At 44.8% G+C, this 26802-nt stretch overlaps 1 protein-coding gene across 4 annotated transcripts in view; it reads right to left on the reverse strand.

Moving 5' to 3' along the window:
- WDR7 (WD repeat domain 7) overlaps positions 1-26802 on the reverse strand; it is a 516060-nt gene that overhangs the window by 434963 nt on the left and 54295 nt on the right. For 2 of the 4 annotated variants that reach the window (XM_068251299.1, XM_068251298.1), the window contains exons 8-13: positions 24349-24494; positions 20677-20779; positions 17376-17504; positions 7994-8135; positions 3940-4188; positions 2307-2527 (exon numbers count right to left, since the gene is read on the reverse strand). In XM_068251299.1, coding sequence (XP_068107400.1) covers positions 2307-2527; positions 3940-4188; positions 7994-8135; positions 17376-17504; positions 20677-20779; positions 24349-24494 — 990 coding nt within the window. The remainder of the gene's footprint in view (positions 1-2306; positions 2528-3939; positions 4189-7993; positions 8136-17375; positions 17505-20676; positions 20780-24348; positions 24495-26802) is intronic. The other 2 variants (XM_068251301.1, XM_068251300.1) reach the window with 1 other exon arrangement.

Raw genomic sequence — 26802 nt, forward strand, 5'->3', positions numbered from 1 at the left:
TATATATATATATATATATATATATATATATATATATATATATATATATATATATATATATATATATACATATACATATATATATATATATACATACATATATATACACACACACACACACACACACACACACACCGGGCCTTCTGTCTGCGCTGCCACGGAACGATCTTGCAGTCCCCCCAGTGTGGCCAAGTTTAATTATTGTCGACTTACAAGTCAACGGTCACTGCAACTGCGCGTCCTCTTCCACACCGGCACAGTACAAGAGACCTCAAACTGCACCTGCGCGGGACGCTCCCAACAACGGGAGCGCAAACGATGATGCACGCGGCCAGGGCCGTGCAGGCGCAGTGGACGTTGACTGGCAGAATCAGAACCCATCCGCGGCCAGATTCCGGAAGATTATTCCACGACGGCGCAGGAACAGGGCAGCTGCAGGGAGGCTGGCAGAAGACCCAGGTAAGTTAATTTAATAGTTTCAGGTTTCCTTTAGGCCGGATCCACACTATAAGCGCTTTTGTGAGTGCTTGCGTTTGATTAGCGCTAGCTGAGCTGCTTGTTAAAAAAAAAAATCTCTCGAATTCACTTTCATTAAAACTGCGGTAAAAATTGGAGCGATTGCGTACGCAAAAAACGTACACATTCGCGACGATTTTTACCGCGATTTTAATAAAAGTGATTGGAAGCAATTTTTTAACAAGCAGCTCAGCAAGCGCTAATCAAACGCACTCACAAAAGCGCTTATAGTGTGGATCCGGCCTTAAAGAGTACTTCCAGTGTAAAACAGACAGCCTACAGTGAAAAACTGAATACTCACCTGACTACGCAGGAAGATGGATCCCAGCGACGAGCGTTCCCTGATCCATCTTCCTGGCGATGGGTGTACACGATGTCACACAACAGGCGCAAATGGAAAGTCAAGCTTTTGTGGCACTTTGTGCGGAGTCGTCTCGGATCCTAAAGATCTGATTCACCGCAATGGTCGTTATCTGCGCACGTCACCAAACATCGTTTGCGTAACCGCTTGCCTGTACTCATGTTGCGAGATCACAAATTGTCACTCAAAAAAAATTGCGGTAATCAGAAAAATAATTGTAGAAATAGTTTATGGGCCTTAAAGGAAAACTGTAGGGGGGTAGGGGGAAAAAAGAGTTGAACTTACCTGGAGCTTCTAATGGTCCCCCGCAGACTTCCTGTGCCCGCGCAGCCACTCACCGGTGCTCCAGCCCCGCCTCCGGTTCACTTCTGGAATTTCCGACTTTAAAGTCGGAAAACCACTGCGCCTGCGCAGCCGCGTCCTCCCTCCCACTGATGTCACCAGGAGCGTACTGCGCAGGCCCATGACAAACTCCTCCATCTGCAAGACTACCATGGCCATGTGACCCTCCCCCAGCTTGGCAGCTACCCATCAAATCACAGCTACAGAGCTGGGGTGTGCCATAGCAAGCAAGTGCATAATTCTGCATAATACGCTGCCTAGGCTAATCCTCAGTGGGTGGCCGGGGATACATACCAATCTGCAGCAATATATAGATATAGGAAGAGTTTCTGAAACCAGGATAAATAACGTGAACATGGGTACCTGGAATAATTTCCTGCATTCTACTATGTATTGCACTGTCCACATTATGATTTCAGTGATTTTTCTACAGTAAAAAAGGAGAAAATCCTTCTTAGCATTTCCCATATTAACTGTGTCTATCTTGAAGCCAATCCTGAAGTCATTTCCTCCCTTACTCTCCTCTGCCTGATTTGCCCGCCCTCCACTATAGAAAGTGCATTGTCTCAGCATGAGAAATACTGGCCAATCAGAGAGGAACAGAGGTGTGGGAGGGGAAAACAGGAGGAAAAGAGGCTTCAGCCAATCAGGCTGCATTAGTTAAGTCTGAGGGGAAATAGAGAAGCAAAAAAGGACAACCCAGCATGCCCTGCAACTTCCTTTTTGCGTGTCAAATTTTGTGTATACCAAATAAGAGTCAGTTAGACTGGGGAATAATTATTTATTAACAAGAAAACAATGGTTAATTTGCATATATTCAGCAGTGATGCACTGGGAGACATCTCAAGCTCACTCCAACCTGAATTATCGCAAATTCTTTCTGTTTTAAGAAAGCAAACTCTTGTTATCAACAAGAAAAGTAATAGTGATTTTCCCTTTTGGATTGCCTGGTTAGCATCCTTATTACTCATTTACCAAATAAAAATAGAGAATTGATTTTTGATTTTATGCCCGACAGTTACTCTTTAAAAATAAAAAATCAGCATTGAGGGGGCTAATATTAGGAAGAAATCTTTGCGATACTTACACTGCAATTGTCTGGTGGGACGAGTAGCTGGGTGATTTCCCCGCCATGCACGCAGAAGATATGTTTCATCTCCCCAGAGAAGATATCCCACATAATCACAGAGAAGTCCACCCCTCCAGATATCAGATAGCGCTGGTCGTAGCGAGAAGACACTTGGTGGGGATACAGCAAGCAGGTCACCTTGTTTCTGTGGCCACGCAGTGTCCTGTGCGGAGGCCAGCCTGACAAGAGACAATTCAAAGGGCACTCATTATTTTTGTAAATGTATAGACAGCTTTCAAGAGATTGTTTTTCTACTTTGCTTCTCCACTGCTTAAAGTGTACCCAAGCACCATTTTTAGCACCCAGGAATCTCAATAGCACATGAAAAATGCATGCCAACAATATGTCTTATTAAAATAAACTTACATTTTACCATTTATTTTACATTTACAGTCTAACAGGTTTTAGTAGCCTACTTCAGCAGACCTGCCCGTCCGGGCCGTCCAGAGATTTCAAGCAGCTAATTGTTTTACTGTACTCATTAGCAGGAAGTAAACAACACCTTTTCATCAACAGACTGGGTGGGTAATTAGGACAATTTCTTCAAAGAGCTTATCTAGAGGGAATGTGTGAAGATAGCATCCATTTATGACATCTGTAAATAAGGAAGGCGAGAAGAGGAGGAGGGGGGGGGGGGACATGGCAGCTCCTATAGCTGTTACAAACCAGGAGAAATTCCAGGGAAAGAAAGGGTGCTTAGTTCCCTTTTAAATGTACCCGAGGTGGATTATATATACCTAGGACACAGAGGCATTTTCTCTGCTGTATGACATGCTTCTGTGTTCCTCTGGTGCCGATGTTTGACCCCCTGGCCTCTGCTGTTCCCACTCTAATCTATCAACAAGCTGCTTGTCGGTAGCCTAATGAGGAAAGGGGGCATCCTTTGCTGGAAAAGCACTCCATGATGCTCAGACCAATGTTAGGAACACTCCTTGCCTTCCTCAGCTCACAACCTCACCCATTTCAGTTTTCCCCCTATCAGGGCTGTGCCGTGACCTGGAAAGTGCTTCCAGGTCACGGTCACCTTGGATTTCTTCTGCCGGCCGTAGAGGATGAATGGGGCCATGGGAAGCGGCGGGGAGCAGCGCAGATTGAATCGGGAGGTGGCGCGGAACAGGTGGTATGCTTTATTTATTAAAATTGTCCCGCCACTAGTTTGCATTAAAGTGTATTGGTGCCAAAGCTCGGGTACAAGATCACATACTTACCTAAGGAGAGGGAAGCCGCTGGACCCTGAGGCTTCACTGGCTGTCCTCTAGAACCATGTTGCCCAGCATGGACTCTTCAAAAATTTACAACAAGGGCTTGTCGATAACCTGATTGGGACTGCGTTCCTCTTCAAGCACGAGCTTTACTTTGCCAGAAAAGGAGCGCGGCCCCAATTAGCTGTAGGGTCCCGGAAAGCAGCAGAGGACAGCGAGGGAAGGCTCCTTAGGATCCAGAGGCTTCCCGCTCCTTGAGCTAAGGTTCTTGTACAGAAACTCATACTTGAGTTCTCTTTAACCAGTAGCTGAGTACATACAGCAAGCATCCAACAAACGCACGTATTCTGAGATCTCACTCAAACATCGCACAACAGTGACCGGCCTACCTCTCCGCAGCATGTGCTCCCCCTGCAGTAACTGGACTATGGCCGTCTGGGTGGCCGGGACAATGACTATACTGCCGTCTTCACGGCCACACACCAGACGTCCGTGGGACGGGATGTAGACGCTGGCGGTCACTTTCAGTGGTTCGGTGGCGTTTGGCATCACGCTGAGCTGGTCGATGATACCCGCAGGACGGGGAGCCAGCTTGTCAAAAGCTTCTTGGAGAGAAGTTGTAGTTGCAATTTTTAAACCTAAAAATATATTTAAAAAATGTATGAATTGCTTTGAGACCCAAACATACATAATAAATAGTGATTATGTTCGAGTTTTGTTTGTATGGGTTTTCACTTAAAGGGAACACAAAGTGAGAGACATATGGAGGCTGACATATGTATTTCCTTTTGAACAATGCACATTGCCTGGCTGTCCTGCTGATCCTCTACCTCTAATATTTTTAGCCGTAGACCCGGAGCAAGCATGCAGATCAGGCGTTTCTGATTCAAGTCTGACAAGATTAGCCACATGCTTGTTCCAGGGTTGTGACAGACACTACTGATGCATGAGAGATCAGCAGGACTGCCATACAACAAGTATTGCTTAAAAGGATAAATATAAGGCTCCCTGCACACTGCAAATCCATTTTGCAATTCCGATTTGCAAGTCCGATTTTCCCTGAATGCAATCAACAGAAAAACGAAGGAAAAAACGCGGCATATAGTAATGATTAAAAATCGGAATCGGATGTAAAAACTGATTTTAAAAAAATCAGAATCGGAATCGCATGCAGTTTGCAGGGAGCCTAAGGGTAGAAATGAATATGGCCGCCTCCATATCCATCACAACTATCCTTTTAAATATTTGCAAAATATATACCGCATTTTTCGGACTATAAGACGCACCTAGGTGTCGAGGACAAAAACCAGGGGGAAAAAATTATCTACTAAACCTGGTGCATCCATGGTGAAAGGGCATCTTGTGGGTTATGCCCACTTTGTACCTCATGCCCCCTTTTACCTTTTTTTTGTCTCCCTGTGTCCTCCTCTGTCCCCTTTGTGTCCTCCTGTGCCCCCCATGTGTTCACCTCTGTCCCCTTTGTGTCCTCCTGTGCCCCCCATGTGTTCACCTCTGTCCTCCTTGTGTCCTTCTCTATGCCCCTTTGTGTCCCCCTTATGTCCTTCTCTATGCCCCTTTGTGTCCCCCTTATGTCCTTCTCTATGCCCCTTTGTATACCCGTGTCCTCCGTTTGTCCCGTGTCCTCCTCTGCATGGGCACAGTACAGGGAGTCCATGACATTGCGGCGGGTTGGAGGTTCATATTGGCTGGTGTTCACAAGTCAGGAACTCCCTGCATTTGGACTATAAGGCCCCGTTCACATCACAAACGCGGATGGCCATGTGTGCGGAACGCAACGCATGCGAACGCACGTTATCCGCGTTTGTGTGCGTTGCGTGGCTGATCCCATCGCTGAAAAGTGAATGGGACAGCCACGCGTTTTTAAAAAAAATGCAAGCAGCATGCGTTCCCAACTTCCCGGACCGCACAGGTCCGGAACGCATGCAGTGTGAACATCAGACAGTGCACTCTATGCACTGTCTGATGTCGTGCGTGTCGGCCTCCCACACGCGTTTCCAAACCGCGGCTGGAAACGCGTGCAGTGTGAACATCAGACAGTGCACTCTATGCACTGTCTGATGTCGTGCGTGTCGGCCTCCCACACGCGTTTCCAAACCGCGGCTGGAAACGCGTGCAGTGTGAACGGGGCCTAAGACGCAGTGACTTTTTACCCCCTCTTTTGGTGGAGAAAAAGCGATTCTTATAGTCCAAAAAATACAGTATATTTAATTAGAGGGATGCAAAAGAAAAAAGAAAAAAAAATTGGATTTGGCATTTCTACACCAAAAAAATAAATAAAAATTCAGGTGTGAATCCACCCAATCATGAATACCAACATTAACAAGTATGACAGCAGACATTAAACAAATGGATATAAATGACTAAGGCTCTACCCAACAGAAGAACAATGATGAAACTTACGGTATGTGATCCTGCTAACCTGGGCTACATTTTGTATTGGACCACAGTGAGCATTCCCAAAACATCCTAGGATTGCTTAAAGCAGAAGGTATTTGCAATTATTCAGGTTGAAGTGAGCTCTGAGGTGTCTCACAATTCATCACTGCTGAATATGCTAATTGTACCTTCGTTGTCCCCAAAAGCTTAAAGCGGATCCGAGATGAAAAACTAACTATAACAAGTAACTTGTCTATATCTATCTATCTATCCACATATATATATATATATATATATATATATATATATATATATATATATATATATATATCTTATCTAAAGTTTAGGTAGTTTACACAGCAAATCTAGTTGCAAACAGCTTCAACAGCATATGATTATTTCTTCCTGTGATACGAGAGCGGCCATGTTCTATTTGTCATATTACACACAGGCAAGCTGCTCTGCATCTCCAGCCCTCAGCCTGTGAAAACTTCACTCCCCTCTCCTCCTCCCCTCTGCCTTCTGAAAACATCTTGCTAGTAACACCTCCCCCTCCTTCTGCCCAGACTGAGCTCCCATAAGCCCTTGCTACATCTGTCTCAGGCTTTTTTTAGTTTATAGGGAATTAAGAGTATTAAAACAAAAAAAAATATTTGACTTGAGGAATGCCCTATAAACTATAGGAAAGGAACACAATTATGCAATGAGAAAAGTTTATCTCGGATAGACTTTAACACCTCCAGAATGGCTGGAATGCAATGGTGTGTGAGCTTGTTAATTGTACAGAGCAATACAATTAACAAGCTGACATATCGGATTCCAGCGGTTCTAGAGGTGTGTTTAGCTTTTAAGGACAACAAAGAGGCAATTTGCATATTCAGCAGTTATGCATTCTGGGAGACCTCTTATGCTCACTCCAACCTGAATAATCGCAAATAAATTCTGTTTTAAGAAGGCAAACTTCTGATTTGCATAGCATTTTAGTAAGAGGGATCTTTGGTCCTTTGTAGCCCCTTACACACTGCTAGGAGTTCTGCTTAACCATGAGCTTGCTGGGTAACCTGTCTTTAGATCGAACTTTACAAAAGAATGGCTGCCAACTGGGCCATTTAATTTGCACTGAAAGGAAATTGTAGCAAAAATGCAGCAGTCAAGAGAATTCCGCATAGCTAAACAGCCTAGGCTAAGCATCATTGGGAGGGCGGAGCGACATACTAATATATAGATAGAGGAAGTGTTTCTGATGATGAAACCAGGATAATTACCATAAAAGTAGACATTACGAATAACTTATTGCTTTCTACTAAATGTCACTATAGTGCCTCTTTAAAGAGGACCTGAAGATAGCTAAAAAAAAAAATAATCATTTCATTTACCTGGGGCTTCTGCAAGACCCCTGCAGCCGTCCTGAAACGATCTTCCGGTCCCCGCCGCGGCTCACTTTCTCTTTCACCAACTTAGAAGTCGACGTTCACTGCGGCTGCGCAACAGGTCGTGCCGATCTTCATTCATGATCCCGTCATTAGGAGGGTCCTGAGCAGGTGCAGTACGATAAAATCTCTACTGTGCCTGCGCAACAAGGCCACGAAGGCGAAGTGCATGGCGACTGGTGAAGAAGAAAATGAGCGTTGGCGGAGGACCGGAGGATTGTTCCAGATATGCGCAGTCACAGGCTGCATGGGGCAGGCGGAAGCCCCAGGTAAGTCGAACTTTATTTTTCAGTCATCTTCAAATCTGCTTTGATGTCCAGTGTGTTACATGATACTACTCAACTAAGCACTATGAACTCCCTTTTTACTTACCGACTAATACGGTAAGTGCATTCTTCCCTCTCAATTTACACAATAGGCAGCCTTTTAATTGCATCACTTGAAGCATCTGAACTGGCTCCAGACCTTTACTTAGTTTGGAAGTTTGACCCAGAAGCCACAAGGCTAAACCTTTTAGTGTCATCTAAACAGAGTCGGTCTATGGATCAGGTGTTTCTGTTGGCGTGAGTTGAACACATAATGATGGGCAACAAACAATGATGTCACTGCTTCCCACCTTCCACGTTTTCCTGCCCATCTAGTGCGTCAGGTATGCTCCAGATGCTGAGCCTGCCAGAAGAGTCCCCCTGGATTAGAAGCTTATGGAAGTATTCCCTCCGCCCATAAAAAAACTTGGTCACCGGAGGGCAGATAAGGACCTGCAAAACAGACGTGTGAAAAAAACGGTTACCGTTATATTCAAGCATTCATTACAAGTATAAGGGCTGGTTCACATGGACACTTATCAGCTAAACGGATGCATGAAAACGGATCGGATTTCCGTTCGTTCCGTTTCCCCATATCGCCACCCTTCCCGCCCAGACTCCCGACACCAAAGTAGATTTTGCTGGCTACAACGGTCCGATTTTAGCCAGTGTGTACAACAGGATTCGTTTCTTACTGCCCCCAATGCAGTGCTTCAGCATCTATTTCCGTTACGCTGTCTGTAAAAATCGCTGCAGCACCAAAATAGCAGTCCATTCGGTGGAACTTGCGGTACGGATCTGTTCGAACAGACCAATGTGAACGGATCCATAAGTAAAAAATTGTTTGTCTCATCAGACCAGAGAATTTTGTTTCTCATGGTCCTAGAGTCCTTCAGGTGCCTTTCGGCAAACTCAAGGTGGGGTGCCATGTGCCTTTTACTAAAGAGTGGCTTCCGTCTGGCCACTCTACTATACAGGCCCTATTGGTGAATTGTTGCAAAAATGGTTGTCCTTCTGGAAGGTTCTCCTCTCTCTCTCCTCTGACAGAGTGACCATCAGGTTCTTGGTCGCCACCCTGACTAAGGACCTTCTCCCCAGATCGTGCAGTTTAAATGGCTGGCCAGCTCTACGCACAGTCCTTCTGGTTTTGAACTTCTTTCACTTACGAATGATGGAGGCCACTGTGCTCATTGGTAGCTTCAAAGCAGCAGAAACCATTTTCTGTAACCTACCCCAGATTTGTGCCTCGAGACAATATTGTCTCCTAGGTCTATAGACAATTTGTTTGACTTCATCCTTGGTTTGTGCTCTGACATGAACTGTCAACTGTGGGACCTTTTATAGGCAGGTGTGTGCCTCTCCAAATCATACCCAATGAACTGAACTTACCACAGGTAGACTCCTATTAAGCTGCAGAAGCATCTTAAGGATGATCAGGGGAAACATGATGCACCTAAACTCAATTTTGAGCTCCATGGCAAAGGCTGTGAATACCTATGTACATGTGCTTTTTTTTTGTTTTTTTCATTTTTAATACATTTGCAGAAATTTTTCATGAACCTTTTTCATGTTGTCATTAGAGGGTGTTGTGTGTATTCTGAGGGGAAAAAAATAATTTAATCTACAGTATTTTGGAATAAGGCTGTAACATAACAAAATTTGGAAAAAGTGATATGCTGTGAATATTTTCCAGATGCACAGTACACACACAATCTTTAAGCCAATCACATTGTTGGTGGGTGTGTTTATAAATAAGGGCAGGTGGTGCTGTCTTTTTTTATTATATGACTGCCAGCAGTAAAGATGCTCACAGTACATCAAACATGAACAAATTAAACAGTGAATATGATCTAATTTTTTAACTTCTCACTTTGCAGTTAATTTATATTCCTATCCTACAACTATCTTGCGGTAAAGTTCCTCTTCAAAGGAAAACTGGAAGTGGGAAGAATATGGAGCCTGCCATATTTATTTCCTTTTAAACAATACAAGTTGCCTGGCAGCCCTGCTGGTTTATTGGGCTGCAGTAGTGTCCGAATAACACCAGAAACACAATAATGTCAGAAACACGTGATCAGCTGTATGCTTGTTCAGAGTCTATGGATAAAAGTATTAGAGGCAGAGGATCAGCAGGATAGCCAGGCAACTGGTAACGCTTAAAAGGAAATAAATATGTCAGCCTCCATACCCCTCTCGCCTCAGTTGTCCTTTAAGTCTTCGATGATTCATCAGTCTCATGGCTGATCTCATCTGGAGTCGAGAAGCAAGCGAGAGACTCAGAGGACAATCTAAAGAGGCCCTATTCTGCCTTCCAAAAGAAATGACAGATTCAGCAATCAGTGTCAGTAAGGAGGGCGGAAGGTACACATACAGCAACTTGAGCATCAAAATTTCTGGATATAATGAAAACAATTAAAAACAGGCTAATGGATCATCAGGTGACCCCATAAAACCTAATGCAGTGCTAGATCTGTGACTGGAGACAACTTGAATTGTACTTTCTCATGTTAAAGAGACACTGAAGCGAAAAAAAATATGATATAGTGAATTGGTTGTGTACTATGAATAATTACTAGAAGATTAGCAGCAAAGAAAATATTCTCATACTTTTATTTTCAGGTATATAGTGTTTTTTCTAACATTGCATCATTCTATAATATGTGCAGATTACACAACACTCAGCATTCAAAATGAGTCTTTCAGAGCAGTCTGTGAAGTAATGACCTCTCCTCTAGCAGAGGAAAAGTAAATAGTCCAGGAACAGTTGAGATAATAAAAGTCAGATAACAGCCCTCTCCACAGACTAACTTAGTCGGAGAGCTTAATGGCTTGTTTGCATAGAGATAACAACTGGAGTTTCTCAACTCTTCCTGTATTGGAAACAATTAGACTGATGTAGCTGATCTTAATGTTTTATTTCTTGGCTGTGCTACACATACAAATCATAATATCATCTTTTTTTTTTCGCTTCAGTGTCTCTTTAAGAAAACCAACACTGCCCCCTGCAGACCCCCACGTTTATGACGGGCTCCATTTTTTTTTGCGGTGCAGTTACAAGCGGTGATGAGCCCGGAGACTGTATGCTGCTCCATTGTGAGTCCAGAGCTATCATTTTGTTTTGGAACAATAAGATGATTGCAAAAATTTACAAACCCGGCAAGTCGATATCACACGAGACAATGTGAGGCTGGGAGGAAGGATGAAAGGCATCCTGGGTAGACGGCTAATAACACCGCATTGTTAAAAAAAAGACGCAATCCCGAAACAAAGAGCAGGTGGGATCTGGATGGGATGCAATTATGTCGTTTCATATTAAACTGGTGGCAGTTAAAATTGGCGGCTGGGAGCCACAGTTTTCCTGCGGTACAAAGCACGCATGAAATGGTTAATCAATAGGGTGTATTTATCACCCAGCAACGCGACTGATGGGAAGCCGGGCAGAAGGACAACCAACGTCACGCTATCAGCCATTGTACCGCTCTGTCATTGCCCAAACTTAAACGCTAGATTTGTTCTTGGCGGTTTTACAATACACAGAGCTCAGATGGGAAAAAAAACAAAACGTTCTAGGTCCATTGTTGGAGGAAGAAAAATCCTTCCAGGACAACTACAGTGTGTCCTAAAAGTTACACACAATTTTATTTTCTATTTCCTTCCAGGTATATTTAGGGCAGGCTAATGCTGGCCATTAAAGCGGACCTGAACTTAGAATTTCCTCTCTGCTCTAAAAGATACACAACAGCATAATACCCTTTAAAGTGGTCTGAAACTCCGACATAACATTCAATAAAATGTGTTTTACTACCTTTTATTACTCACACAGTTATCATATTTGCTTTTGTGCGTAAGTAATATTGTCTGTTTACAAATGACAAGTTTCCAAAGTGTAGTTTATCGTGCCCTAAAAGCTGCCATTGCATTTTATTCAAACTGCTTTTTATTCTATATGAACATCTTCTAATGAGCTATTCTGAACTGTGTGTGTATGTCTGAAGCACAGAGAGCTTCACAGATAGCTCCTTTTCACTTGTTACACTATATTTACACACATTGTAACAACTTTGGAATGTAAACAAAGATACTGTTATCCAGTTTGGATGCAGATTTGAAGCTGAATAGCAGGACAAAGTGCTTTGTTTAAAGAGAATCCGAGGTGGGTTTGAAGAATGTTATCTGCATACAGAGGCTGGATCTGCCTATACAGCCCAGCCTCTGTTGCTATCCCAAACCCCCCTAAGGTCCCCCTGCACTCTGCAATCCCTCATAAATCACAGCCGTGCTGTTGACACACAGCGTGTCGCAGCGGGCTGTGTTTATCTCTATAGTGTCAGTCTGCTGCTCTCCCCGCCTCCTACAGAACTCCAGTCCCCGCCTGCATCCCTTCCCTCCCTGCTGATTGGAGGGAAGGGACGGGGGCAGGGACCGGAGCTCTGCAGGAGGCGGGGGAGCAGCCGAGACTGACACTACAGATGTAAACACAGCCCGTACGGCTGTGATTTATGAGGGATTGCAGAGTGCAGGGGGACCTTAGGGGGGTTTGGGATAGCAACAGAGGCTGGGCTGTATAGGCAGATCAAGCCTCTGTATGCAGATAACATTCTTCAAACACACCTCGGGTTCTCTTTAACCATTTCAGTGATGTTCTGCTAAAAAAAAAAAAAAAAAAATCTGGGATAGTAGTTTTCAAGATGTGAGGAATCTTTTAGAGCAAAGTAGAAATGCTGGCTTTCAGACCACTTTAACGAAAAAACTTTTCTTCGTTACAGCTGATACAAATCCTAAAATAAATCTGCAGTATGTCTACTTCCCGCTTTTATGGAAACAGACATAGAGTTAACATCCTGTACTTTTAACTGAGCTTATCTGTTGTGGCAGTCAGGTGATACAGGGGAGAGATCAAATTACAACTTGTGATAGTCACAGATGAGGGGGGAATTAGACAGGCTAAACTCTCTAAATACAGTACATACAGGGTGGATTTCTCTCTGTTTTCCTTCTGTCCTCTGCAAGAGTTCAGGTCCACTTAAATGATACAATTTGGCGAACTATTCGACCTTTGGACCGATCAGATCGTATAGTGTTGGTTGTGCTGCTTGACAAAAAAAATGATCGTTTTATCTACTGTTTCATCAATCCGTTTTTCAGATCACTTCCATTTCAAATGATCAGATTGGTTAACTTTTCATCCCAATTATGGGGTACCATCCGGTCGGTTTTATGAGATAAGGTGGTCAATCGTTTGCTAAAATTTTATCTTTATTGGGCACCATTGAAGATAAGCCAAGGTGGGTTAAAAGAAAAGATCGCTACTTACCAATGAGTCTGCAGAGGCTTCCTATGTCCTCCTGGAGACCACTGCCACTGCCCAGGACTCTCCTTCAGACCGCGACCGCACTGCCCTTTGCGCATGACCGCAGCATTACTGAGCTTGCACAAGTACAGCCCTGCTCGCGCAGTAGCATGGAGCCACTAATGTGCAAGCAGCTTCAGCTTACTGTGCAGGCGATGCCTTATCGTGCAGGTGCAATACGGTTCGTATACGGCACAAAATGTGGCCATGAAAACCCATTAGACATGCTCTTGCCAGGCATCTTCCGAGGTCTGCGCCTGGCTATGTTGGTGTCCAGGAGGTTGTGGGATGCCTCTGGGTGATACAGGGGCTTCTGATATCATCCTGGACTCCCTTGCTGCTTACCAGTACCCTCTAATTTTCAGCCCCACTACCCCCTAGGTACGAGCGCAGCCGCATTGCGTCAATCGCAATAGTAAAGAGCCACTTATCGATGGAGAAAAATGTAATGCAAGAATGGCTCTGTGCTACTGCGCAGGCACAGCGCAGCCACGCTTATACATGGAGGGAAAGCACTCCGAGGCGTAGGTAGAGGGGTGCAGGCATGGCACTGGACTGGGGAGGTGCAGGTAAAATCATTGCATGCCCAGTAAAACTAAGCCACTCATGCACAATTTGTTTTCCCTCCATGCACAAGAGCTTGGCTGTCTGTCACTTGACAGGAAACTGGACAGGCAGCCTATTGGGCCAATCAGAGTGCGGGGATAATGTCCTTTAAAGTGATTGGACCCGCAGAGACTTAGGGCAGGACGAGTGGAGCTCTCGTCATTGCCAATTAGCAGGCGTGCTAACTCTGATAAGGCACGCTAACCATGATAAGGCACGCTATCGCTGATAAGGCACGCTATCGCTGATAAGGCACGCTATCGCTGATAAGGCACGCTATCGCTGATAAGGCACGCTATCGCTGATAAGGCACGCTATCGCTGATAAGGCACGCTATCGCTGATAAGGCACGCTATCGCTGATAAGGCACGCTATCGCTGATAAGGCACGGCAACTCTGATAAGGCACGGTAACTCTGATAAGGCACGGTAACTCTGATAAGGCACGGTAACTCTGATAAGGCACGCTATTTGTTATAGTGAATCAACCCCCTATGTCCCATGTCTGAAGTCCAGGAATCTATAAAGAGGTAAAGAAAGCCTGACATGCTAGAGTAATCAATCGGCATTATAACATATATAATTAATTCCTCTGGAACGCCCTTCCACAGCACATCTGTCACTCCCCAAATCTTTAAAACGCTCCCTCAAAACTCACTTTTTTTCCGGTAAGCATACGCTCTAACTAAGGCCATTTACCTTTTGATCTGTGGCCAAGTTGTACTCCAACAAAATAACCCCAAAACACACTGCCTGTATAAATACTGCATGCTGCCCGGCCTCTCCCCCCAATTCCTTAAGGAAGCTCGCAAGGGCAGGGCTCTCTCACCCTTTTGTGTCTTGGAGTTTAGTATTCATTTTTTATCTTGCAATCTGTTAAACATTTTATTCATTGTGTCACATTTGTCACTAACTACCAATGCTGCATTTTGTGTAATCATGCACACCAGACTGTATGTGTGTGATATGTGTGTGTGAGGCGGCCTCCAGTGGTAGCTCACTGTACTACATTAGAGTAAGCTGCTAAGACCTGGAGGTTACAACTGCCCCTAAGATGAGCTAAAGCCAGTAGCATAGCATTAGGGGATGCTGAGGTTGCGACCGCACCGGGGCCCGCCCTCAATTGCAGTATTAGCTCTTTATTGTTCCTGTGCTGGTAAAAATCACTTCTATAGATGCATTGAATAGTAGTAATCATTAGACTGTTCCCCTTACACTGTGGTCGTCTGTGGCAGGTTTTGGTGCACCGTATCAATTGCTATGCACAGACTGCTTGGGGGGGCCCCATGTAAAACTTGCACTGGGGCCCATAGCTCCTTAGCTTTGCCACTGCCTAAAGCCTAACTTTACACAGTCTTTGCTAACCGCAGTAAAACCAGCAAAACGTATCCAATAAGATATAAAGAGACAATAGAGAGCCCACTGTGGTGTGGTATTTCAGCCCAAGAAAGGCGTCAGGCAAGTGTAGTGTTATACTCACATGTGTGGGTTACCAATAGGCAACCACTTTTCAGGCAGTAGGGGAATTTAGACCCGCCCCCTAGGGGTTAAGATGTCGCTCTCTGCAGATTTAGGAAAAATAGTGGTGAGCCCCTCCACCACTGGTGGACTCAATGTACGGTATTACAGATGAAACAGAAGCACCAATCAGATTAAAATACATTAAAAATAAAATTTGTCATCAAAAATCTTTATTGTGTACTCCAAAAATTGCAATGCGTTTCGTGGGACTATGGCCACTTCCTCAGGCAATAACACAGGAGAAGTTGATGTGCCATCATAGCAAGTGTGGCGCCCCAGATATAAATGCTACTTCCCCCTTTTCTATTGGATTTTAAAGTACCCCTGACCCTGTTCCTCCCTCCCCTTAAAGTGAGGCCGCAATAGCAGCATAGGGGGCAATATTATAGCTGGGAACGCGAAGAATCACTCGCGTTCCCATGCCTGTCGGCCGGTGACTGCCAAAACGGAAGTGTTCGCCGGCGTGTCCTGGAGCCTCGGAGCGGGGCTGCGAGGGCAACGATCAGCTGCAGGGGGCTGAGGCAAGCCCCAGGTGAGTAAATCTCATTTTTTTTTGTTTTTTTTTTAATAGACTTAAGGATCACTTTAAACATTTAATATTGCTTTATTACTGGTGCTGCGACTAGCACACAGCACCATCCCCCCCCCCCCCCCCCCCTCCTGTTCCCCCTGTAACCCCCGATCTGCTGAGTCGTAGCCTTCGACTGAGGCAGAACGACTATGAGCGGGGAGGAAGTGGCAGTTCTTCCCCTGTGCACACCCATAATTCCGTCCCCTGCACCTGCTGCTTTAGTTCCGTATGTCATTCATTGCACACAGTGTGCAGGTGAGCTGCGCTGTGTGCGGACTTCTGATAATTGAGGTCATATATTCTTCCAACCTCAATTAACACAAGCCCACACACAGCGCAGCTACCCTGCGCGCTGTGTGCAGTGAAACAAACACGGAACTAAAGCCACTAGTATAAGGGGTGGAATTAAGAACACACAGAGGGTAAGAAGAACTGTCACTTCCTCCCCGATCATAATTGTTTCACGAACAGGGCCACAGGGAGGGGTGCTGAATGGGGGAGGATGGTGCTGTGTGTTGTGAAAAAGTCACAGCATCATTAATAAAACAATTTTAAAGTACTGTATATTCTGGCGTATAAGACTACTTTTTAACCTTTGAAAATATTCTGAAAAGTCGGTGGTCGTCTCATACGCCGGGTGATACACAATGCGCATACGGGACATGCTGATGTTTACGTGATGCGCAATTGCGACAACCTGATGTTTAATTACCGGGTGCTGGAGATTTAGTGGTCACCGCATATGCTGTGGGAGAGATCATCGCTCACGCAGCAAGGTCTGGGACGCCCAGGGTATGGGAGAAAGAGATCGCGCTGTGCCCATAAAACACGCCTCTTCCACCTGTCTTGTCCGCCCTATCCTGTTATCGCCTCTCACATTTCCTTGCTGAGGACTGTAGTGAAGCGGCGCAGGCGCACATGTGTGAGATCTGAGAGGCGGAGGAGGTTAATAGAATACAAGGGCGGGCCAGATGGGTGAAAGAGGCGTGTTTTAAGGGCACAGTGCAATCTATTTTTCCATACCGCTCTGATAAACTGGTAGACAGGGAGAGCTGACCAATCCACTTATGGAGAAGGAGAGCTGACCAATCCAACCTGTCAAGCACCTGTATACTGTTATATACTGGGTACCACATACAGTACAGCACCAGTTCAGTTCATAGTACATAGCACCAGTATAAGGTTTTTTAATTTTTTATTTGGTGTGCGTTAGAACAGGGGTAGTCTTATACGGCGGCTTTATCCCAAACTCTATATTTTAACTGGAAAAGTTGGGGAGGGTGTCGTCTTATACGCCAGAATACATGGTATTTAAGACCAGGTCAGGGGTACTTTAACTTATTTTAATCTGATTGGCGCCTCTGTTTCATCTGAATACCAAAACTTACCCAATAACGGCACATAGGTAAATATCATCCGTCTTCTGATAGGTATTCTATTACCTTATAATGCAGGTGTGTTGGGTGCGGTACAATCGTAAAGCATGCATAGTAAATCCATGGCAGTGAAGAGAGAGTGGGAGCAGGTGAGAGGTGAAAGCATGCAGCAAGAGAGAAGCCCACTAAATGACATCACACTCTAATCACCACGGCACACAGGAAGTAGTCAGGAGAAGACGTGTCACTCAGGATGCCACACACTCTTACTGGTAACTCGGGGGCCTGGACATGAAGGAGGGTCCGCGGGGTGTACAGCAGTAAGGCTTTCGCCTGGTCTGACGGGTTATCGCACTCTGGAACCTGGACTACAGCTTCTACATCAAATCTCTCCAGAGCCTGGCGTACCACAAAACAACAATGTAATCAACACTGCCTAAACGCAACACATGAATGCCCACACAGTATGGAAATTAACAGTGTTGTGGAGTCGGTACAAAAGTCATCCGTTTCCGACTCCTCAGTTTATGAAATCACAACTCAAAAGTACCCAAAAGTTGTTCCCACTCCTCCACTTCAAAGCCCTGGGAATTAACCCTTTCCAATCCTATTATCTGTATTCCAGAAAGATCAGCACACTCAGGTATATAGTAATTCGTATTTAACAAGGACTAGCAACTCGCAGTAGATAGGCGCCAAAGACACCTACAGTCCATCAAATGCCTGTTGGCCACCTTGTATAAAATGTCAGTGAGGGAATAGAGCCCAAAGTCCACAATCCACAGAAAATGTGTCAAATCATGGCTACAGACACTGGCCTAATGCTGTTTTGGGCATTTGCCCGTCTTCAAGCCGATAGTAGAGCACATTTATAGGCTTGAAGACGAGCAAATGCCCGAAACAGCATTAGGCCAGTGTCTGTAGCCATGATTTGAGAAACATTTTCTGTGGATTGTGGACTTTGGACTCTACTCCCTTGCAGACCTTCTATACAAGGTGGCATCAGGCATTTGATGGACTTTGCGTGTCTTTGGCGCCTATCTACTGCAAGTTGCTGGTCCTTGTTGAACACAAATTGTATTATATGGAAACCTGTTGCATTAAAAGAGCTTGAAGTTTTGCAATTATCTACCAGAGTGTGCTGATCTTTCTAGAATACAGATAATTGAGCGTCACCTGGTGCTCTGGTGGCTGGATCGTTGCAGCTCAATTGCAATCAGGGGAGTGATGCTGGGTATCTCTACTTTGCCATTCCAATCCTATGTCGGAATACGTCCCACATTGGCCTTGACTAGCATAGGTCCAATGTTGGATGTGCATTGACAAAGGAAAAATGGCTTCCGCTAGGTGGTGCTGTTGCTGGACAAAACATGACACAGCGTCAGCACCTGTACATCAAACACATTGTTGTCTGCCACATCCTCCTTCGAAGCACCACATATTTTAAATATTATGTAGGCGCATGTGAGCTCGTCACAAGGCTGGTTACAGTCTGGCACGGCGTCATTACCGCATGGTATGGTTTTGTTAGTGGATTCATAAAATTTACCGCATGTTTACCCGCATGCGGTAATAGTGCGGTATTAGTACGGTAATGGTGCGGTAATGTAAACGTTGTTTGTGTCGGTAAAGTGAATGAAGGGTATTCATGGAAAAAAAAAGGGGGAGTAAGGAAGCGATAAATAACATGTTGTTATCACCAACAAAGACCTGGCGAGTTTGCTCTACACAGTAGCATTTTAGGTGACAAATGGAGCCCTTGCAGCTTAATGTTATGGAATTTTTAAGGCTACAGAGGAGGAAGAGTAAGAAATCGTAGAGTTATATAATTTATAAGAATAGATAGATAGATAGATAGATAGATAGATAGATAGATAGATAGATAGATAATTTTATAAAAAATAAGTCACGTGTCTAAAACTGCCTACTTCTACCCAGCATGCACCTTGTCATTGGGAAGTCAGCGGCAAACTACCGCACTCAGCAAATTTTACCGACAGCTTGCCGCAGCACACCGCACACTTACCGACTGCTATCGCACTCGGATTTTTTTTTTTTTATGCATTCACTGCAAAAACCCTCATTTACTGCTAGCGGTAGTTTCCCGCCCGTCTCTGAACTACCGCACTCATTTTTATGAATTGAGGCCTATGTGGATCAATCCGCAAATGTGCTGGTGAACGTGCAATGGGGGTGGAGCTACAGAGCGGGAGCCGCCAAGCCCCCCCCCCCCCCCCCCGCAAGAAGGTAGAGACCCTCTGGATCCCTGCTGTTGGATCACCAATGCCCCCCCTTACGCACAGGAAATGCTGGAGGGGGATGTGGGTGTCGACAAATAGGATTGGAAAGGGTTAAAGGAGAGCTCTACAAAGCATCATTGAATGAGGCGTTCAATCAGGATAACATTTGTAATTTTTACACCAATTATTTTAAACATTCCCTCCCCAAAGCTGGCCGACTTGCCTATCTAAATGAGTAAAGAAAAAAAAGAAAAAGGATTGTTGGCATTACAGCTTCAAGCACAACATCTGTAAAGACAACAGTAAAGCCAGGTTCTCCTGGGAGAGAGCTACTTATTGATAACACAACAGGCGGAGTAAAAAAAACAGCAAAAAAATACTTTTTTTTTTTCAGTTTAAACTCACTGCATGATTTTAGAGGTTTTCACCAGTCTTTCAAATCACGTTTAAAAGTATTCCCAGGTTAAAGCAGACCTGAACTCAGAACTTCCTTTCTGCTCTAAAAGATAAGCAACAGCAAAACCTTTACAGAAAAAATATTTCCTTGTTACAGCTTACAGTGCTCTTTCACAGATGCTGCAGTGTAGTTACTTCCTGGTTTGCTGGGAGCACAGAAAGGGTTAAACTCCTGTGTTTACATACTAGCTTTCAACTTGGCAGAGACAGCCCGGAGCTAAAATTACACTGGCTCATTGCTTGCAGAGAAGGGGGAATTAGACAGGCTGTTCTCTATAAACATACACAGGGTGGATTTCTCAGTGTTCTCCTTTTCTCCTGTTCAAGAGTTCAGGTCCACTTTAAATTCTGTAACTCATGAATATTTGTGTATAGCAGAGCGCATGATCTATTCACGTTTCAAACATTGCATCAATTAGAAAACGCAATATTGTTAGGGGTACATTTTGTAGTGGAAATGACCCCTTTAACTCCTGATGGGAAACCTTATATTCTAGACCAGGGGTCTCAAACTCAATTTACCTGGGGGGCCGCAGGAGGCAAAGTCAGGATGAGGCTGGGCCGCATAAGGAATTTCACAATTGCGGCGCATCGCCGCCTCTGCCTGCCCCTCTCACTCTTCCTTCACAGAGAGGGGCGTGGATTGCCCCCGGGCGATTTGGGGTCTCTGCAGCCCTCGTTTAGCGGCGGGGATGCGGCAGATTACTTGGGAGCACTAAAGCGAACTATAAGGAAGCTTTTGCTGGCGAGGGCCACAAAATATTGTATAGAGGGCCGCAAATGGCCCGCGGGCCGCGAGTTTGAGACCCCTGTTCTAGAGCATTGCAAGCAGTATTTTCTGGTACACAGACAGACACACGGACACACACACACACCTTCTTGTCCTCCTTGGGCATGACGCTGTACAGCAGAGGAGGAATTGCATTGTCCATGGTTTTCCCAACATCAATCCGAAAGGAATCGCTGGCAGGAATACAGCTAAAAAAAATAAATAAAATTGATCAATACCTCGAAACTGGAATAAGTATGGTTCATGTTTAATCATAAACAGCAATGGAAAATTGTCATAGTACAGGGGGTCCTCTATATACAAACATGTTATGTTCCCGGCGTTTGAAAGTTGGATTTGTTTGTAAGTTGAGTCATGTTTTATACATAGGGAAATGTGGATAAATGATTTACTTTCAGAAAAAACTCTGGAATTGGATACATACAGTAGTACATACAATGCTTTTTTGTTGTTTATAAACATGCTTTTACATTTGTTTTAAAGGGAACCTGAATTGAGAGGGATATGGATGTTTCCTTTTAAACAATACCAGTTGCTTGGCAGTCCTGCTGATCTCTTTAGCTGTAGTAGTGGCTGAATCGCACACCTGATACAAGCATGCAGCTAATCCAGTCTGACTTCAGTCAGAGCACCTGATCTGCATGCTTGTTCAGGGGCTGTGGCTAAAAGTATTATGCTGGGGATACACGGTACGTTTCTGTACCGATCCGTTCTGATCGGGCCAGCTGATAATATTCAGCTGGCCCGATCAAGCCGCTCGACCCGCGCCCGTTCGATTCCCGGGGACGAGCGTGAATCAATCCGCGCACACGTGCGGACGGGCGGGGACGCGGGTGGAGTCGATCTGGCGGCTAATCGGCCCGCCGGATCGACAAGTCTATGCCCAGCATTAGAGACACAGGATCAGCAGGAGAGTCAGGCAACTGGCATTATTTTAAAAGGACAAATCCATATCGTTCACAGTTTAGGTTCCCTTTAAACTACTTACAACCGTTTATAAAATACTGTAACATGTAGCAAACACTAAGTACAGTAGAATGCCTTTATAGTTAACTCCAAGGGGTGGGCAAAGAAGTATAGTAGATCATAAATTGTCATAATCATGCAAATAAAGCACTACTATAGTACTGGATCTTAACTCTGTCAGTAATTGGGAGCCCATTGTTTCTTCAGCAAGCAAGCACAGACAGTGGTTAAAGGAGTCATCAGGCAAATAGTAGGTCTCCCTGATCTACTTACCTGGGACTTCCTCCAGCCCCTTAAAGGGAACCTTAAGTGTATTAAAAAAAAAGAAAAAAAAAGTGTTTTGCTTACCTGGGGCATGTACCAGCCCCCTGCAACCATCCTGTGCCCTTACACTCACTCCTCTGGTCCCCCGCTGCCACCTAGTTTCGTTTTTGCCGACCGGTAGTCGGACGGCCGCCATGCATACGTTTTTATGCATTCCTGCTGGTGCAGGAAGCTATTGACATCAACAAGTACATTTTTACATCCGTAACGCGTAAAATGTACTTGTTTATGTCTGCATAGCTTCCTGCACCAACATTTTTTTTTTTTACAGTTAAGGTTCCCTTTAAAGAGACACTGAAGCGAAAAAAAAAATATGATATAGTGAATTGGTTGTGTACTATGGATAATTACTAGAAGATTAGCAGCAAAGAAAATATTCTCATACGTCTATTTTCAGGTATATAGTGTTTTTTCTAACATTGCATCATTCTCTAATATGTGCAGATTACACAACACTCAGCATTCAAAATGATTCTTTCAGAGCAGTCTGTAAAGTAATGACCTCTCCTCTAGCAGAGGAAAAGTAAATAGTCCAGGAACAGTTGAGATAATAAAATTCAGATAACAGCCCTCTCCACGACTAACTTAGTCAGAGAGCTTAATGGCTTGTTTGCATAGAGATAACAACTGGAGTTTCTCAACTCTTCCTGTACTGGAAACAATTACACTGATGTATCTGATCTTAATGTTTTATTTCTTAGCTGTGCTACACATACAAATCATAATATCATCATTTTTTTTGCGCTTCAGTGTCTCTTTAAAGCAGACATGTCCCAGACCGCAGCTCCGCTCTCAGACGCTGGCCCGGGTTCCCCACGTGGTGCAGAAGGCGACCTCAAGGTTGTCCTTACTGCACCTGTGTGAAGCGCCGGTGTCAATCAAGCCCACGTTGTCCGCGGAGTACTGCGCCTGCGCAGTATGCCGCAGACAATGTAGACTTGATTGACAGCGGCGCTCTCGCAGGCGCAGTACAAGACTCCTGGCGAGACACCATGCGAGGAACCCGGGCCGGAGGCTGAGAGCAGAGCTGCGGAGTGGGACATGTCAGCTGCAAGGGGCTGGAGAAAGCCGAGGTAAGTAGATCGGGGAGACCTAATATTTGCCTGAAAGCTAGATCAAAATGCACAGTGCTTAATATAAAAGCATTTGCATGCAATTATCACACAACAGCTTGCATAGGAAGCATAGGTCTCACCAGTTAATGCAGGTACAGTACTGATAGTGTGCTTCTCCGCCCGCATTTCTGTGCAGGCTGGAGGATACTGTAGCGTTGCATCCATGCACAAGCAAGTCACAGATGACAGGCAATTCCCTCAGTAATCAGGCAGCAGCTTACACAGCAAGCATAGGGCTCGCTGGCTGGTGTTTGAGGTAATCCACGCAGGCCCAGAGTAGTGTGCAGATAGCGAGTGGGCTACAAATGGCTGCCAGGGTGCCCACGGCTCATGGGTCTCCGACTGGCGTATGGCGCATGTGCCCGCCCACTTTCCACTATAGCTGATTACAGAACACCGCAGGAGCCAAAGAACAGGTTCATTATAACAAATATATTCACTATATACTTATAATGGGGCTTGGCCGGGACCTGGACATTTGGTTTACTATACCCAAAGTTTTACTATATCAAGAGTTTACTACAACAAAATTATACAGTAATAACAATAATTGGTCTCAATTCTGGTAGGGTTATCAAACAAATTACCTCATGTGAGGTAATTTACCTGATGAAGTAATGACATTTAGCAATTCTAGTAGGTTTTAGTCATGTTTTACCTCATGAGATAAATTATGAGGTACCGGTAATTCATGAGGTAATTTACTGAAAATAGCTATTCTCATGGAAATTAGGGGGCATGTTAGCACATAATTCACCGATCAGTTTAAGAACAATCTTGGAGATGTTGCAGAGATGGAAGATGCAGGCTCTGGTAACATTGTGGATGTGGGGGCGGAAGGAGAGAGCAGAGTCTAGGGTGACGCCCAGGCAGCAGGCCTGGGAGGTAGGGCGGATGTTCGTGCTGTTGATCATGCCATGAATTTCCGAGAGAGGTGGTGCAGTGTGGGGAGGGAATATCAGGAGCTCAGTTTTATCCAAGCTAAGCTTCAGAAACCTGGCTGACGTCCAGGAGGAGATAGTCGAGAGGCAGAAGAAGACCTTGTCCATGGTGGAAGAGGAGAGATTGTAGTTATTGAGATAGATCTGGGCGTTCTCGGCATATAGGTGGTATTTGAAGCCCAGGGACTGTTCATCTCATGGCGTGTTCTGTTGTAATGCAGGAGGCAGAGGATGGATGGAGCGGGGAAGACGTGACGTCACATGGTGGGTGAGGCAAGTGTTGAGAACAAAGGTATCGGCCATTGTTTGGCCAAGTTGATTCACGTGACCTGGCGGATTGCTGGCTGGGCAGTGATTAGGTGCTGCTGTACTACAGACTTTAATCTAGCATTGGTAAGAGGCTTTACTCACCTGGCTGGAAGTTTATAAATAAAGCTTTGTCCATCTTCAGTCCAGGTAATAACTTTGTCTGCAGAGATGAAATCCCCTCCAGTCCACATCTGACCGTCCTCACTTGGGACTGAGCACAGCAAGGAGTAGTCTCCTGCATCAAACACCTGGAATAGAACAGGAACAGCTAACACAGCATACTAATGTGTCCAACACGTGTGGTTACTGAGTCCACATCATGTTAAAGCAAAGGTCACCCTACCCTGGGCAGTGGAACCTCAATATAGGGTGAAGCAATACACAGTCAAAGGGTGAAAACTACCATCCCCAATGAACATTAGTCGCATAGATAAAAAAGGTGAATTAAGCTGTTGACATTTCCTTTGGGAAGTGCTTTTAGCTTTGTGTTATGGGGTTCATAATCCATCTAGCCGCTTTAAGATTTGTATACAGCATGCAAACAGTTGCATCATCTTCTAGCTCAGATGTCCTATGAGGAAAGTCAGTCACATGATTATGTACGTTACTCTATAAAGTGCTGCAGAAGATGCCAGAGCTATAGAAATACAGAATAATAATAATAAGGTAGGGCATTAGACTATGACTATGGTAGGCTTAGATTGTGAGCTTGTCTGATGCTGGGTACACATGGTGCGTTCCCGCACTCGATGCCCCGCTCGATTCCCGGCCGCTCAATTATTTCCGACATGTCCGATTCGCGTTTTGATGGATCGTTAGGTCGATTTGGCATACTTTACATGAGAATCGACCTAACCATCATCGAAACGCAATTGGAATTGCTCGTAAATAATCGAGCGACAGGGAATCGAGCAGGTCATCGAGTGCGGGAAGGCACCATGTGTACCCAGCATTAGGACACTCAGTGACATGACTGTGTACTCTGTAATGTGCTGCAGAAGGTGTCAGTGCTATAGAAATACATAATAATAATATGGTAGGGCATTAGACTATGACTATGGTAGGCTTAGATTGTGAGCTTGTCTGATGCTGGGTGCACACGGTGCATTCCTGCACTCGATGCGCCGCTCGATTCCCGTCGATTTAGTGCAGCTGGATTATTTCCGACATGTCCGCGTTTCGATGGAACGTTAGGTCGAATCAGCAGAGTTATCCCGCAAGCAAATCGCATGGAGAAACTCTGCCATCGGGGCAAATGATGCTGCCATCCGAATCACTGGCCTTAGCGATTCGGCCGACATTGCAGCATTTGTCCATGCGGGTGGCAACGAATCCTATAGCCATGCATGGCATGGCTTCTGCGTTTCGTCTGCGTACTTGCAGACCAGGAAGTGCCGCCGCACATCTCGCAGCCGCGTGCGGCAGCTAGTAGAAACGGGCCCTTAGAAATTAGATTGAGAGCTCCTGAGCACAGTCAGCGACATGGCTCTGTAACGTGCTGCAGAGGATGTCAGCACTGTATAAATACATACTACCACTACTACGAATAATAATAAGCAGGACTTTTATTTTTTATTATTTAGACTATGACAATGGTAAATATTAGATTGTGAGCTCCTCTGCAGACAGTCAGCGACAGGACTATGTACTCTGTAAAGTGCTGCAGAAGATGTCAGTGGTACAGAAATACTAAATAATATGGTAGGACATTACACTAGGACTATGGTAGGAATAGACTGTGAGCTCCTCTAAAAACAGATGGTGAGATGACCAAGGACGCCGCTACACTGGGGCACGCTGGGGCACGGGCCTCCCCCCTTGGGAATCACTGTGCCCCCTCCTGCTCAGTAACATACAGTTAACTGTTTACAGGCTCCAGCAGCGTATAGTGAACAAGATAGAGTCTATATAAATAACGCTCCATGTCAGTCTGAGTCTGTGCAGGCATTCAGAAAACCAAGGGTCTCATCTATTTGCCATAAATACCTCACAATCCTTGCAAGATCACTTATAATTAATGTACCTGGATGACATTTTTATTTGGAAAAATATAACTACTACTATCACTCTACTTCTTTCTGATTGCATGTTCTAAAGGGGCCCATACACTGGTCGATTTCAGCCATTGATTGATAAATCGATTCTACCGAATCGATTGATTCGAAATCGATTCTATCAAATCTATCGATCGATTTGCAGACGATTTCGATCCATCTGATATATCTGACAGGATGGAAAATCTAGGTCAATCTGCTTCTGGCAGCAGATCGATGGCCCATAGAGTTGCATTGGATCTAATGGTGCAATAATGCATTTAGATAGATTTCCAATAGATTTCATTCTGTAATCTATTGGAAATCTGTTACCAGCGTGTGGCACACATCAGATAGATTCCTGTCAGATTCCACTTGACAGGCATCTGACTATAAGTGAATAGCCACCTTAACATTGTCAGTCAAAAGGAATAGAGTCTGACAAAAGGGGCAGGAAAGGAGGCGCCCAAGATATCAGTATACACACTAAAAATAGGTAAGAGGTCTTACCTTATTGCTGTCT

Source organism: Hyperolius riggenbachi, chromosome 1 (assembly GCF_040937935.1).
Source record: "Hyperolius riggenbachi isolate aHypRig1 chromosome 1, aHypRig1.pri, whole genome shotgun sequence".
NCBI lineage: Eukaryota > Metazoa > Chordata > Amphibia > Anura > Hyperoliidae > Hyperolius > Hyperolius riggenbachi.